This window comes from Capricornis sumatraensis, chromosome 4 (assembly GCF_032405125.1).
Source record: "Capricornis sumatraensis isolate serow.1 chromosome 4, serow.2, whole genome shotgun sequence".
NCBI classification, from domain to species: Eukaryota; Metazoa; Chordata; class Mammalia; order Artiodactyla; family Bovidae; genus Capricornis; species Capricornis sumatraensis.
In genome coordinates this window covers 101,353,599-101,370,001 of record NC_091072.1, presented here as the reverse complement: position 1 = coordinate 101,370,001, position 16,403 = coordinate 101,353,599, and the positions used below count along the sequence as shown (strand labels likewise).

Below are 16,403 nucleotides of genomic sequence, written 5' to 3'. Positions count from 1 at the left end.
CAAAAAGATGAGGGAAAGGTTAAACAGGAAGGAACTTGAGACTAGATTCATTTAAATACTTGCTGTTTCCACCCCTCCCCCTGTCTTCGGCCACTTTGATTCCTGGAGAGCATTACACAGAAGTCTCATCCCAGGCCTCCAGCCACAGCCACCACACGACTCATTTCCCCTGGAACTGAGGCTACTTACCTGGGCTCCCCACGGAGGGGGATGATGCAGGAGGGGAATCCCACCTGCTGTGAGTCACCTGCTAGTATAAAGGGCGGGTCTCACAATGCAGGGACCTTAAAAAGAGACTGAGACAAGGGGAGAAAGTCTACAGGAAGCAGCTCAGAACCACGGTGAACAAGAGGACCAGACGCACAGAACAGAGAGAATCAGATTCAGAGCAAGGGGAAGTGGACAGAGGTTCCACAGGGACTGCAAGGCACGGAGCCAGCCAGATTGGAGAGGCAGGCAACGAGATGCTGGGGAACAGAGTTGTGCTGCTGCTGCTGCTACTGCTGCCCTGGACAGCTCAGGGCCGGGCTGTGTCAGAGGACAGCACCCCTGCTTGGGCTCGGGGCCAACAGCTCTCACAGCAACTCTGCATGCTAGCCTGGAGTGCACACCTACCAATGGGACATGTGGTGAGTGCCAGCCCCTAGAGCCTATCTGAGCTCTCCAAGGCTACAGTGGAAGATACTGTGGCCTGGGGTGGAAGCTGGAGGGTTGAAAGCCATCAGGGGTAAGAGAGAACAGTGGCTGAGAGAACCCCTGAAGAAGGGATCCAGGGAGAGTAAGGGCCGAAAGGTCCAGGTAGGATTTGAGAGTACTTATTTCTTTACTCTTCCCACCCCTCCTCCATTTCAGGATCTACCAAGAGAAGAAGGAGGTGATGAGACTACAGATGATGTCCCCCGTATCCAGTGTGAGGATGGCTGTGATCCACAAGGACTCAGGGACAACAGTCAGGTATGAAGATGAGGCTGGGCCCCAAGGAAGAGGGGACTGGAGACAGAGCTGGATACCATGGTGAATTAGTAAAAGTTGTATCTGTCCTTGTCTATTCAGCCTGCTGTAATAATAAACCATAGACTCAGCAGTTTATAAACAACAGACATTTATTTCTCACAGCTCCGGAGGCTGGAAGTCTGAGGTCAAGGTGCCAGTGCAGTTAAATGAGGGCCCTCTTCCAGATCAGACTTCTTGTCTCCTCACATTGTGGGAAGGAGTAAGGAGTTCTGTGGGTCTCTTTTATAAGACCAATAATTCCATTCATGAGGGCTGCATCCTCATGACCTAGTAACTTCCCAAAAGTCCCACTTCCTACCACCACCACACTGAGGGTTAGGATTTCAACATATGAGTTTCACAGGGACGCAAACATTCAGATCACAGCCATGTCTTAAGAATGGCAAATATCAGGTGAGTCTTTGGTGGAGTAATTACAAGGGATCTGTTTTCTTTTATTTTTATTTTGGCTGAGCTGTGCTGTGCCCACCCAGGGATCAAACCCATGGCCCCTGCAGTGGAAGCGTGGCATCTTAACCACCGGACCGCCTGGGAAGTCCCCGTATCTGTCTTCTTTCACGACTTTCTTTTCTCCCCAGTCCTGCTTGCAAAGGATTCATCGAGGCCTGGTTTTTTACGAGAAGCTTCTGGGCTCAGATATTTTCACAGGGGAGCCTTCTCTATTCCCAGATGGCCCTGTGGACCAGCTTCACGCCTCCATACTGGGCCTCAGGGAACTCTTGCAGGTATGAACTAGGGACCTGGAGGAGAGGGGCTTGCAGGTGTCAGAGACAGTGCCTGGGGATGGGGGTGGGGTGAATGATTTAGAGTCCTCTCTGATTGTGTCCTGTGTCCTTTCAGCCCAAGGGTCACCACTGGGAAGCTGAGCAGACTCCAAGCCCTATTCCCAGCCAGCCATGGCAGCGCCTCCTTCTCCGTCTCAAGATCCTTCGAAGCCTCCAGGCCTTTGTGGCTGTAGCTGCCCGGGTCTTTGCCCACGGAGCAGCAACTCTGAGCCCCTAAAGCCAGCAGCTTAAGGATGACACCCAGACCTCCATGGCTCAGTAATGTTAAGATCAATCTATCAACCTAGACACCTGTGAGCCAATGAGTTCATCGGTCCATTAATTTTAATGAGACTTATTCTGTTGAAAAATTACCAAAGCTGACTGACTTATGATGTTGACCCAGGAGAGGCTGAATATTTATTACATGGGAAGGGAAATTTTGGGATTATTTATAGTGGCAGGAGCTTGGGGATGAGGATTATTTATTATATTTATACTGAATTATGTACCTTTTTCAATAAAGACTTATTTATGTGGATCTCTAAGTCTAGGCTTGTCAGTAAAAAGAAACAGAATGGAAAAATAGGGTCAAAGCACTATAAAATGCATCCTTCTGCTCTGCAGGGCTATGGTGGAAAGGGGTCTTACCTTGTGACCCCTTGGTATATAGAGTAACTGGGATCTTTTTGGCCATAATCTCTGCTAAGGCTGAGCAAGCTGAATGAGGTTACAAGGGACTGCAATTGGGAAGTATCGCTCCTATGCGTGGCCCTCTCTTGCTCCTTGACCCAGGGCTTCCTTCCCTGCTTTCTTGGCCAACAGTCAGAGCTGTTATGAGCAGAAAGGGCATTTCAGAAAGATGAAATGAGCACCAGGTTAGTCTTATCAGTCACTAAAATGTTGAAAGCCTTCCATACTGGAAAGAAGCCACTGCCCTGAGCCATACAGGAACCTCCTAACTGTCCTGGCCTGCCCTTGAATGCCTGTACCTCCCAGCACAGCAGGCAGCCTCCAGGCTCCTAGTCGGAGCCATGGGTAACATCTCTTCTGATTCATTGCTGCCTCTCCCTCACCCATATTATGCTTCTCCCTCACATTCCCCCAGGGTTAACCCAGTTTAGAAGGGGCACATGCCTCATGTCCATCCTTGGAGAGCAGTGTCGTGATGTGAGGGGTAGGAGGGCAGATGCACAGAAAGATCTGAGGAAATGTAGCTCCTAGTAGTCAGAAGGGCTCAAGGGCCCATCTGCATAGAAGTGGCTGGAGCTGAAGACGTCAGCTTCATCCATGGTGTTCTGGCAAGGCAACAGTGGATCACCGTTTGGCATGATTTCTTCAATCCTCATGCTGTTCCTAAAGACTGGATCATCCAGAGAAAGAAGTCAGGCCCTGATCTCAGAATAGGAGTTCCCAAACCAGCAGGGAAAATGAGAGAGGATGGCAGCAGAGGCCTAGATAGGGCCTGAGGGGGGCATTAGGTGGGGTGGGGGAGGCATGTGTATTTCCTAATGAAATGAATTGCAGGGAAATCAGCCTTTTTCCAATGAGGAGCTTAGAACATAGGCTTTTTCTGTAGTGAGTGAGGGAGGGGAGTTGGGAAAGGCAGTGTGTCCTCTCTTCCCTGGTTGCACATCATCACTTACTTTCCATGTCCTCAGTGTTCAAGTGTCTCAGATCATAGGGCAAATCTGGTTCTGGCATGGCCTGTACATCGAGCTCTGGAATAGGCTCCAGCTGCAGTTGTGGTCCTGGGTGTGGTTCTAGGACTCCCTGTGACACCTCGCCTAGTGTGCGCTCCAGCGTGCACTCCAGCGTGGGCTCCATGCTCAGATCCAATCCTGCCTCCAGCAGTGGCTCTAAGTCCAGGCCTGGCCCATGCTCAGGCCCTGATGTGAACCCTAATGACTCCAGCTCTGGCTCCAACTTGAGCTCCGGCAGTTGCTGCAGCTCATCCACCTGTCTGGATACCCAATACAGACAAAAGAGCAGGGCTCAGTTGTTTAGGTGAAGTGGGGAATGGCAGAGAAAGCAGAGGCTATCTTTCTAGTCTAAAAAGGCAACAGAGCAGAGGGCTTAAGACCATAGGCTCTGGAATTAGGCTTACTAGAGTTTAAATCTTATCATTTACTAGTTGGGGGACCTTAGGCAAAATGACCCAACCTCTCTGAGCCTAAACAACCATACTTCAGAATACTTGAGAGGCAGGAGGATGGTTAAAATCAGGGCTCTGGAATTTGAGAGACCTGGATTACTGATTAGCCATGTACCTGAGGCATGACACTTCACCACATTAAACCTCAGGTTCCTCAACTGAAAACAGTAATAACAGTATTTTCTGCCTCACAGGACTGTTATGAAGTCAATAAATAAGAAAACGAACACAAAGCTTTTAGCCCAGTGCCTGGCACATAATGAATTTTCATTAACTGTGGCTATTACCATTTCTGGCTTGGCTGGGTTCTCATAAGGATTAAATGGAAAAAAAGAAAAAGAAAAAACCATGTTCTAAAAGAATCTAGTACTATGCTTTGCATTAAGTAGATGTCCAATAACATTAGTGATGATGATGATTGTCAGGGAACCCCCATGGAGACAACCTAGGGATGGCAGCAGGAAAATAGAGGCTAAAAGGGTAGGAGAAAAACCCCCAGAGGGCTGGGGAGCCTGGGTTGGAGGAGAGAAGGCTGAGGAGACCAGAACTGGGCAGGTCTGGGTCACTATATTAGCCAAAAAGGGTTAAGGAAGGTGGGCAAAGAGTTCATATCTCACCTGTTAGAGACAAAAATGAGCTTATGTTTCAGGTATTTCTTCCGCTCCTCAGGATTAACTACGGGGGACAGACACAGGAGGCAGGGGAGGTCAGTGAATTGGACACACCGCCCCAGGGTCCTCTGGCGCAGGTGGTCCTGACTGCCATGCCTCCCTACTGACTGACTAGCAGCGTCCCACAGACACATCCCTCCCCCTCTCGGATGTCGGTTTTCCCATCTTGGAATGGAAGAGCTGCATTTATGGATGCCTGTGGACCCCTGCACTCTACCAGTGAAATGTATCAATGGTTCTCACTTTTCTCCTGGGAGTAGCAACCAAAAGCCTCATCCCGGGGGATTCGTGGGTAGAGGAAGCGCAGTGGGTTCTCAGGTATGTTCTCCTCCGTGAGCATCTGGTACTGGCTGATGATCTTGGTCAGTGGGAGTGACTGCAGCACCTCCTTGGTGAAGGGCTGCACAGAGTTGATGAGCACCTCGTCTAGAGAGCAGATGTAGGAACAGGCAGGCTTGAGAGGAGGGGCTGGGCCCGAGGGCTTCCCACCCTGGCTGCCCAACCCCAAATCTGCCAAGGGATTTGCGACAGAGCCGGGGAAGCCAAGGGCAGTAGAGGGGAGGAAAGGAGAGGCTGAGGGAACGGCAGAGCTGCTGACCATCATCTTGGTGTTCCACCCAGGAGCAGGTAATGCCCCCCTCCAACGTTTCACTGAAGCGCAGCAGGAAGGTGCCAGAGACAGTCTTCTTCAGCAGCCGGCGCACCTGGTTCCGGCTCACAAAGCCCATGATACGTCTGCAGCGTGGAGAGCAGCTGTGAGGTCCTGCTGCTTCCTACTCCCCTTGTAGAGGGACAGAGTGCCAGGGCTGGGCCCCAGTTCTGCCAACCTGTTACAGACTGTTTTGTGTTGGCCAAGTCATTTCATTTGACCAACAGTATCCACCTCCCAGGGCTGGAAGAGGTGTGAAGCTTCAGTGAGATCACACAGGCGAAAAGCACCTTGTAAAAGGCAAAGTGCTGCCCAAATGGGCAGGCAGTGTGGTGGAAAGTGCACAGGGGTGGGGTCAGACCGCCCTGGGTTCAAATCCCGACTGTCCCCCTGGTATAACTCCCTTAATCTCCCTGAGCCCTCACTTCCTCACTTGAGGGTGGCAACACCCACCACGCAGCAGGGCTGAAAGGATTACATGAGAGAATTCATCAAGAGCACCCAGTAGGCTCTGGAACACAGTGGATGCTTGACAAATACAGGCTAGGAGACTACCACTGCCATCGGGAGGGGGTGTGACCCTGCAGCGGGTTTTGTACTCTCCCTCTATTTGCCACATGAGGGCGCACAGAGTCCACTCTCAAGCCCAGAAAAGCAGCTGGGCCTGAGGGAGTGGAAAGAGGGAGACTGACCAAGGCCTTACCCATCCTTCCAGAGATCCTTCAGGTGGTCATGTACCAGGTCCAGAATCTTGTCGAGCCATGTCCAAAACGGTAGCTTGCCAGGGGGACTCTCTCGCTGAAGGAGGAATGGCAAGGCAGAAAGAGGTGCAGAGCTGCCCCGAGAGTGGAGAGCGGGGGGTGGGGGAAGGGCTAGTAACTGGACGGACCCAGGGGCCAGCTGCAAGGGATGTAGGGAATTACCTTAATGAAGTCAACCCAGGACAACGACGCACCTTCAGTCTTGGAGTTCTGCCCTGTGGGAGGACAGTTCAAGATGACGGAAGGAGGCAAGGCCAAAGGTCCTGGGACAGAAAGGACGGAGGGCTGGGGCAGAGAGGCTAGGGAAAGGCTGACAGAAAAGAAGTATTGGTACCAAACAGCTTGTCCCTCAGCATGCCTAGCTGGTCTGAGTCGAGGCCTCGATTAACATAGGAGGAGAATTGCCAGCTGAGAGCAGGGCCCAGCAAGTTCCATGGGGCCTTCGGGGGGTTGGAGAAGAACTGCTGATCCTGCAGAGGTGGGAGGGGACAGGGTGGCTCAGAGCAGTGCCCTCACATCAAGCTCCACGCCCCTCCCCGTCTCCCTTCAACTGTGGGCCCCACCTCCTACCTGGGGGTTTGAGCTGAGCAGATTGAACCAGAGAACAGAGGCCCAGGCAATTGAGAGTTGGTTCATGTTAGAAATAATCACCACAGGGAGGGTGTCCGTCTGAGGAGGAGACAGAAATCACCAGCAAGGGATGTGAGGTTTCCAACTGCAGACGTTTGGTAAGGGCCTGATCCCAGCCTACCCTGAATGGTTTCTGCTTAACCCCTCCTTATGTCTCCCCACAAATGCACTTCATTTTCACTCACTGTCAGCTCCTGCTTCAGACCCTGGAAGGTGTATTTGACTGTGAAGCTAATGATGTGCAATTCCTCTGTAACGGACAGCGGCCCCTGGGACAACAGAAGACTCAGTGATCAGAGTGCCCTCTGGCAAGTTCCTCCTGCCCCCTAACCCTCTGTCCAGGCCTCACCTTACTGTTGCCTTTTCCTGAACCCCCGGAACGCTGCTCCACCAGAGTCTGTGAATGGAAGGGAGGGAGAAAGAATGCCAGAGAAGAGACCGCAGGGACCCTGGAACCCCGGCTTTGCCCTCAGGACTTCCCAGGGCCTGGGAACTTCCCCCAGTCTGTTCCATTGCACTACAAGCTTAAAACAGCATCCCTCTGGGACTTCCCTGACGGTACAGTGGTTGAAAATCCGCCTTCCAATCGACATGGGTTCAATACTTGGTCTGGGAACTAAGATCCCACATGCCACAGGGCAACTAAGCCCACGTACCACAACTAGAGATCCCGCAGCCACAGCAAAGATGCCATGTACCACAACTAAGATCCAGTCCAGCCAAATAAACAAAAATAAATACTGAAAAAAAAGCATTCCTTCTTAACCACCTTACCAGGTAGCCGAAGTCCCAAATTAAGCCCTGAGTCTGGCCTTTCTCGGGGGTCAAAGTTTTCTGGTTTGAGGTCAAAATGTTGAACTTCCGGAAGCTGTTCCGAGGAAAAAGAAGATATATGGAGGTCAGTAGCAGAGTCCGGTAGGAAAACAACAAAAGTTCCACTTCATTTCAGACCTCCCCCCTCCTTTCTCTGTCTGTGCACCACACAAATCACCCTCCTCCTTGTCTGTGCCCCCATCAGGGCTGTCACACGTGACTGTGTAGCTCATGCAGTGCACACAGTCGGCAGCATCCTTGTTAGGTACCTACCCTTGTGACTTGGGAGAATTCCTAAAAAGAAAAAAAAATCATTAGGAAGCAAAATAATGTTGAAGTAAGGGATTCAGTCTTTGGGGTCAGACAGACCTAAGTTCAAATAGCTCACCAGTTATATGGCTTGCACTAGAGACATAAATTCTCTGAAGTTATTTCTTCATTTGAATAGTGCATTGATAATATCTAACTCCTGGGGCTCCTGTGACAATTTTAAACTGGGTACTTGACAAGCTACACGTCACATAGTAAGGACTCAAAAGGGATGAACTATTTCTATGAGGTAGTAATGGAAGGGGAAAGAACACAGCCCTAGGGCCTGGTTGTGAACGGTAGCTATCTCCTCCACTCCATCATCCCATGTCCTGGGCGCCTCTTGGTCCCACCCTTCACCTGCCCCAATTTACCTGTCAACGGAGACTTCCGCAGTCAGTGATTCATTGCCTTCCTGGAGTCTCACTAGCAGCCTGGAGGAGAGGGAGGTAGATGGGGGAAAGTGGTCAACCTCAATCTCCTGGATAGAACAGATGTTTAAAAAAGATAAGGGAAGAGATGAGAAGAGGTAAGTGGACCAAGGGGAAATGAGAGAAGAAACAGCTCAAAGTGAGAAGATCTGAAAAGCCAAAGAGCACACAGTGTCAGGGCTGGAAAAAGGAAGCAGGAATGAGTTCTGAGACGCCAACCTTGTTCGGACGGTGAACTTGCTCCCTGTCTTGAGGATGAGGGGTCGATGAAGAGTTTGGGGCATGCAGGGCTGACTTTCTACTACAAAGGCTCTGGACAGATGTGGAGAGAATATATAGAGGTCAGTATCTGTAAGAATGGCTCCTTTGGTCCTTTCCCTCTGGCCTCCCTGAGGGATCCTTTCTTGGCCTCCAGACCTGTGAAGCAGGCGCTGCAGCAGCTCTGTGACCTGGGCCTCCCGCAGGTCCACCCCTTTGTTCAGAGGGTCCCCCTGATAGGAGACCATGTGACTCAACTCCTTCAGCTCCTTCAGCAGCTGCCGCAGGTGAAACAACAGCTTCGCTCCATCTGTGAACCTGGGTAATGACATAATCCAAGGAAGAAAGAATCATGAGTTTCCTGGAACCCCCAAACAGGCTCCAAAAGCTCCCCTTTAACTATGTGGAAAGTCATAAACTGATTGGGACAAAAAAGAATCCAGGAAGTGTATGAAAGATTATTCAACACTATTCATAATGCAAGGAATGAAAATGAAAACCACTTTCACATATAAAAGCAGTAATTCATTAACATAATAAAGCTAACATATGATGCTTGATCTCTACTTTTTTTTTAAGTGTTTTACACATCTTCATGCATTTAATTCTTAAAACAACCCTATGAGGTAGGTCCTATTTTATCCCTATTTTATGGAGGATAAAGCTGAGGCACAGAAAGAGTAAAGCGACTTGCTCAAGGTCACAAAACTAGTAAAGAATGAAGTTGTATGTGGTCCCAGGCAGTCTGGGTGTACAATCCATACTTTTAACTTCTATATTTTACTGTTTTTATGATAAGAAATAATAACAATAGACAATGTGGTAACAGGAAAACAATCATCCACTATATAAAAGCAAACAGACTGGGATAGCAGTTTGGAACTATTTTTTAAAAAGCCTCAAAAATGTACATATGCTTTACAGTATTCCATTTCTAAGATACACCCTAAGGAAATAATCAAACAAAAGTACAGACAGATGGTCATAGTTCATGGCTTTGTTATCTGTAATAGAAGAATTAGAAACAATTGGTACTGGGTATATATGTGGTGGTAATTCAGTCTCTAAGTCATGTTCAACTCTTTGAGATCCCAAGGTATAAATTATGTTATAGTTACATCATGGAATACTATGCAACCATTAAAAATAATGATAAAATAGGTGGAAATTTTTAACATGGAAAATGTCCAAAATAAATTAAAAAATATAAGATAGTATACATATATGATATAATCTGATTTCTGTTTAAAACAGATGTATATTTGTGTATATGCATAGGGAAAATCTGAAAAAATGTATTCAAAAGCATTAACAGTGGGTACCTCTGCATGATCAGATTATGCAGAGGGATAATTTTTACTTTTTTTTCCTCTTTTCAGTAGTCTGAAATTTTTTCAATTGGCATATATTTACAATCAGAAAAAGCAATAAAGCTCTTTGTATATAAAACAATGAAACAAAAGAACAACACAATAACAGCACCACCACCAAAAAAAGATGTATTCTCTAACCTGGGAATATCACTTCCAATAACTTACAGAAATAAGTTAGGGTTGTAAATAAAGATGTAACTATGAGGTTATTTCCAGAGGAGGAAAAGGCAACACACTCCAGTATTCTTGCCTGGAAAATTCCACGGACAGAGGAGCCTAACAGGCTACCGTCCATGGGGTCACAAAGAGTTGGACATGACTCAGCATGCATGCAAACACACAAGAGGTTATTTACTGCATCACTGTTTAAAACAGTGAGAAATCAAGAATTCCCTGGCAGTCCAATGGTTAGCACTTCCACTGTAAAGGGAATGAGTTTGTCCTTGGTCACGGAACTAAGATCCCACAAGCCAGCACAGCACAGCCAAAAATAAAAAAAGCAAGAAATCACTCACAGGCCATAGTCTGCCAATCCTGCAACTGTAATTTAAATACTTATCCTGTACCCTAAACCTTATACACCTGTTTTCAATTTACCTGAAAGCTGTGGTATATTTTTATGTATTTATTTATTAACTTTCCACTGCACCACATAGCATGCAGGACCTTAGTTCCCTGACCAGTGATCGAACCCATGCCCTCTGCAGTGGAAGGGCACAGTCTTACCACTGGACCGCCAGGGAAGTTCCCTGTGGTATATTTTTAATAGATTGTTATAATAAATTTTCTCATGAGAAAATATTTAAATAATAGGTATCTTTCAAATCAAATGTATTGAAGGACACATTAGTCATTTTTTTAAACATCACAATAGATAATATAAGATAGTTTACTAGGAAACAATAGCAAGAAATTAAAAGCAACCCAAATATCCAAATATAGGAGTTTATTAATTAAATTATATTACTCCCATAAAGGGAACTATGACACATCTATTAAAAGTATCATGGGTAGGGACTTCCCTGCTGGTTAAGACTCCAGGCTTCCACTGCAAGGGGCATGCGTTTGATCCCTGCTTGGGGAACTAGGATCCCACATGCCATGTGGTATGGCCAAAAAAAACATATCACAAGTAAATATTATATACTGCTAAGTTAAAAAAACAAACTCACAGGTCTCAAAGTAGTTTGAACTGTATGTTTCAATTTTTGTTTAATAATATTATAGTAGCTACAACCGGATATTAAGGTAACAGGTGATTTTCTTTTCCTTTTTTTGCGGCATTATATTCATTGCACTAAAAAAAGGTAAAAAGATATTTCTCTGGTGATTAAAGAGGCAGGAAAAATTGGACTGTAGATCAATTCATTACCTTCACCAAAGCAAAGACTGGGCTCTGGGCTTGCTGGGTGGTAAGAATGAAGAGCAAAGTGTAGCTGCAGTCAGACAAGGGAGCTGAGGTCATTCTGGAGAGTAGAGACTAAGGAGGGCGGTGTCTCTTGTCATATACAGGCCATTGTGTGTATACTCAGTCACTCAACCGTGTCTGACTCTTTGTGACCCCACAGGCTGTAGCATGCCAGGCTCCTCTGTCCATGGGATTTCTCAGGCAAGAAAATGGAGTGGATTGCCATTTCTTCCTCCAGGGGATCTTCCCGACCCAGGGACTGAATGTGCGTTTCCTGCATTGCAGGTGGATTCCTTACCACTGAGCCACTGGGGAAGCTCATTCAGGGCATTATAATCTACAAAGCACAGGTGGTAGTTAGGACTAGGGATAGGTGAGCATGAGGTTGGGGAGGTGCCTCTTACCACTTCTCCAGCTGTTCCAACCCTCCGACAGGGGGCGCTCCAATGCAGGCTTTCTGCTGCTGGACTTTCCATTCCTCCAACTTGGGCAGCAATAGCTCAATTAAGGTAGTTAACTGGCCTAGCAGTGCTTTGGAGGCATCCAGCACCTCCTATGGAAGACATAAAGTGAGTACTGAGAGCCTCTTACTGTTACCTTCCACCATCCAACTAGGCATGAAGAGACAAAGAAACCAAGGCCAGGAAGCCAGGGCTCCCAATGCCTCATTTTCCCCAGCTCCCTGCTGCCCACTCCTTCTGTCCTCTGACTCCCACCTTTCTCTGTCTGTCCAGTTCATTGAGTGTTTCCTGAAGAATGTCCATCTGTCTGGTCTGACGGGGGTCCAGAGAAGGAGTCCTCACTGGATGGCAGGAGAGGGAGGGAGACAAGTGCTCAGACCTAGGGCTCCTCCCTCTCTGCTTCCTGACCCAGACCTCAGTTAGAGTCAGGAGAGGGGAGTTTGAAAGGGAGAAGGAGGGGAACCAAGCAAAGCATAGGCACCTCTGGGCCCTCAGGCAAATTCTGCATCATCTTGCTAGAACCAGAAGCCCACCAATCGGCCAAGGCAGTTTCCCAAACACCTCCTCCAATGTTCACCAGCTATCCCTTGGTTTATATCACTATCCTAACCTATACGACATACCCTGGCACTTTCAGCATTGCATGGCAGCAGGACTATAACCAGCAAGATGCAGCCACAAGTGATTACCACTTACTGGGACTTTTCCCTTCTGCCCTACTCTACCCTCGGCCTCCCAGTAGGCACCCCACCCCTCAAAGTGCTTTCTACCTGATTTCTCGATATTATATCGGAAACAGAAGACATCCTGCTGGTCTTTCAGTTGGCTGATGGATTTCACCAGCTTCTGCAGGAGAAATGAGACCCCAGTGAGGCTGCCTCCATGAGAGGAGGCAGGTTGAGTTCTGCCCGCCCTGGCTCTTGCCACGTCTACCAACCTCCTTCATAGCCTGTAACTTCAGGATCCGGGAATCAAGTTCATGCTGCTGGCTCTCCCCAGGTGCTTCAGGGGCTGGCTCTTGTTGCTCCTGAAATAAAAGGCTATGAGTACATTTCAACTCTGATATGTCACCCCTAAAATCCAGACCTGAAATTAAACCACAGGATATGGAGAGATCTTGTTCTGAGGCAAATTTCCTGAGTCCTTTGCATGGTCCCTCTCTACTCCAGGAGCTTTTCAACACACCACCAAATTGTTCTCACCAGCTGAGCCCTCTGAGCCCAGGTCAGAATTCTTTTTTCTTCCAGAAGGAGATTAAAGATCATCTCAGCCAACTGGGTAGAGCCAGTGGGAAGGGCCTGCAGTAGGAAAAGAGGAAAGATTGGTAGAACTCCACTGCCATCAATGAATTACCACCTCACACCCTCCCCACTGGTGGCCTCGGTATTCTCCCACTCCTCAGGATCACAAGCCCTACGCCTTTTCACCACTGTTTCCCCAAACCCTAGCCTCTTTCTAATAGGATCATCTAGACTGTGCCCTTCTCTCTTCCAGGGATCCCCTAAATCCAGACTCTGTCCTTTCCCCCCCAAATCTTCTCCTGTCCCTTTGAACCCCCAGGTCCTGTTCCACGTTCCATATCCAGAAAAGTCCTCCTCTTCACTCAGCTCCCATTCCTACTTTGTTATCCCCCGCTCCTCTGAATACCTGAATGTCCCGATAGAATTTTCGCAAGTTGTGCTGTAGCAAAAAATACTCAGAGTCTTGGCTGCATCGGCCACACTCAGAGTTGAGTTGGTCCAAGAAGTGGAAGAATAGCATATTAGCCATAGCAGCATCGTTTCCCAGTGCAGCTTCCTGCCTGGGGACCAGGAAGAACAAGGATGAGTTTGTCTGCAGGACTGGTACTATTTTGAGGCCTTTCAACCCCTTCCAGGTGTCTCCAGGATGCTGGGGACTCAGGAGAAAGAAATCACTCTCTTCATCCCCCCGATTCCCAGAAGGCCTCACCAGTTCTGATCTTCAATCCAGACAGCCAAGTGCTGTCGAACATCCATTGGCAGGAGGCTATTTGAGTAGAGCTCATGCAGCTGATCCTGAAATGGACTGTCAAGGTTCTGCAGCATCTCCCACTGCGCCATTTGGGGTCTGAGCCTGAAGGATGTAGATTCCCAATTGGAAATTTTGCTGGACTAAATCATCCACAGTCTCATGGTTATTTATTATTACAAATTTTAAAATTAAATCATACCGGCAAGAAAAAAATTATAGTCTAGATTGATCCCACTTCCAATCTTGGTTCCTTTTCCTCCTCTCCAGAAGTAACCAGTATTACCAGTTTGGTGCATATTTTTCTACGGAGTATTATATAAGAGCTCCAACTTGTAGGCCTTTTTGTTTCAGTGGTAATTTTCAAACATACAACAAAGTTGAGTGAGTAGTACAAGGATCATCCGTGTACCCGTCAACCATCTTCAACAACCAGTAATGGTACTTCCACAATCTTTATTTCATTTATCTCCCCCAATGAACTTATACATGCATTTGTTTGGTTTTGTATACACTTATGCTGGACCATTTAAAAGTCAGTCTTGAGTTTTTATTTCATCATTATCCCTGCTGGCCCCAAACCTTTTACCAGAGGCTGAAACCTCCGTGGAGATAAACTGCTCTCCCAGTTGGAAGGAGGAGCTCCATTCTTTAGCAGATGAATTGGGCAGGGGCTCTACCATTTTAACCCTTTAAATAGAGCTTGACTTTTTAAACTATGTATTTGTATTGCTTTTAAAAAACAAATGACCAGACCTCAGTTCCTAAGGAACTAATCAGCTGGTATTAATAAAGCAAAGTGGCAAGTAAACCGTGAGTTTTAAATATGAAAAATAAAAACAAAAACCTAGCCTTCTTAAATAGATTGCAAACATGGAGGTTAAGGGCTATAAACTCTTCTTTCTCCAGTTATCTATTACTCTTTCAGGCGCACATTTTGTTCTCCATAAGCTTCTCTGAGTTGAATTGTATTTTTTTTTTTCTTTTGCTGAGGATCAGAAATAACACAGACCATATGCAGGTCAGGAAGCAACAGTTAGAACTGGACATGGAACAGACTGGTTCCAAATAGGAGAAGGAGTACGTCAAGGCTGTATATCGTCACCCTGCTTATTTAACTTATATGCAGAGTACATCATGAGAAACGCTGGGCTGGAAGAAGCACAAGCTGGAATCAAGATTACCAGAAGAAATATCAATAACCTCAGATATGCAGATCACACCACCCTATGGCAGAAAGTGAAGAAGAACTAAAGAGCCTCTTGATGAAAATGAAACAGGAGAGTGAAAAAGTTGGCTTAAAGCTCAACATTCAAAAAACTAAGATCATGGCATCTGGTCCCATCACTTCATGGCAAATAGATGGGGAAACAGTGGAAACAGTGGCTGACTTTATTTTTCTGGGCTCCAAAAACACTGCAGATGGTGATTGCAGCCATGAAATTAAAAGATGCTTACTCTTTGGAAGAAAAGTTATGACCAACCTAGACAGCATATTCAAAAGCAGAGACATTACTTTGCCGACTAAGGTCCGTCTAGTCAAGGCTATGGTTTTTCCAGTGGTCATGTATGGATGTGAGAGTTGGACTATAAAGAAAACAGAGCGCTGAAGAATTGATGCTTTTGAACTGTGGTGTTAGAGAAGACTCTTGAGAGTCCCTTGGACTGCAAGGAGATCCAACCAGTCCATCCTAAAGGAGATCAGTCCTGGGTGTCCATTGGAAGGACTGATGTTGAAGCTGAAACTCCAGTATTTTGGCCACCTGATGCAAAGAGCTGACTCATTTGAAAAGACCCTGATGCTGGGAAAGATTGAGGGTAGGAGAAGGGGACGACAGAGGATGAGATGGTTGGATGGCATCACCGATTCAATGGACATGGGTTTGGGTGGACTCCGGGAGTTGGTGATGAACAGGGAGGCCTGGCGTGCTGCGGTTCATGGGGTCGCAAAGAGTCGGACACGACTGAGCGACTGAACTGAACTGAACTGAACCTACAGGAGTGGGATGGGGTGGGAGGTGGGAGGGAGGTTCAAGAGGGGACACATATATACCTATGGCTGATTCATGCAGATATATGGCAGAAACCAACACAATACTGTAACGCAATTATCCTCCAATAAAACAAACACACACAGACCAAAAAAGTAAAAGTGTTGGCCAAGACGCTAAACCAATGCAACAAGGCCAGATTTCGGGTCTTGGAAGTAGGGGTGTTTCTGGAGTGGGGCATTACGATTGGACCCCTAGGTTGGACAGGAAGGGCAGCAAGCGACAGCTCCTATTTCTACCTGGAAACAGAGCCTGACTCCTCCGGGGTGTACCCGCCCAGGCCTACCTTCCATCTGAGGAAAAAACTCGCGCCTCCACCTACACCCCCACGCGCGCTCTCAAGGCCAGTACCTGGTTAGGGTCTCAGACCCAGTTCCCTGCAGTAGCTCCGGTCCAGGCTTCCGGTCGCCAGAAAGCGTTCCGGCACCAGGGCCTCCAGAGACGCCCTCGGCTTCGGCCGGCGTCTCGGACCCGCCCCCTTTCCGCAGGCTTGAGAAAGAGGCAGAATCTCAGAGCTCGTCACTTCCACAGGGGCGCCTCGGCACCGGCTGCCATTCAGCCAAACGCTTCCCCAGACAGTGAGCTCATTGGCGCCACCACAACTTCTCCTTCCCCCGAGGGGCGGGGCAAGAGGAGCCGAAACCACACCTCCAGCAGCAGCAAATG

General features: G+C 47.7%; 2 protein-coding genes across 2 annotated transcripts; one reads left to right on the top strand and one right to left on the bottom strand.

Annotated features, from left to right (window-relative positions):
• The first annotated feature begins 464 nt into the window (after nt 1–464).
• On the top strand, nt 465–2,023 carry IL23A (interleukin 23 subunit alpha). The gene is made up of 4 exons (XM_068969718.1): nt 465–629; nt 853–954; nt 1,593–1,739; nt 1,855–2,023. The coding sequence occupies exons 1-4, from the start codon at nt 465–467 to the stop codon at nt 2,014–2,016; spliced, it is 576 nt and encodes a 191-aa protein (XP_068825819.1). The 3' UTR covers nt 2,017–2,023.
• STAT2 (signal transducer and activator of transcription 2) lies at nt 1,184–16,199 on the bottom strand. The gene is made up of 24 exons (XM_068969717.1): nt 16,089–16,199; nt 13,648–13,791; nt 13,345–13,498; nt 12,900–12,995; nt 12,635–12,724; nt 12,468–12,543; nt 11,953–12,038; nt 11,641–11,789; nt 8,615–8,773; nt 8,417–8,509; nt 8,141–8,200; nt 7,731–7,751; nt 7,419–7,512; nt 6,994–7,041; nt 6,830–6,913; nt 6,585–6,683; nt 6,349–6,484; nt 6,177–6,229; nt 5,957–6,051; nt 5,203–5,339; nt 4,848–5,030; nt 4,551–4,608; nt 3,425–3,741; nt 1,184–3,141 (listed from the first exon to the last, which is right to left on the bottom strand). The coding sequence occupies exons 2-24, from the start codon at nt 13,776–13,778 to the stop codon at nt 2,999–3,001; spliced, it is 2,562 nt and encodes an 853-aa protein (XP_068825818.1). The 5' UTR covers nt 13,779–13,791; nt 16,089–16,199; the 3' UTR covers nt 1,184–2,998.
• Between the last annotated feature and the right edge of the window lie 204 nt (nt 16,200–16,403).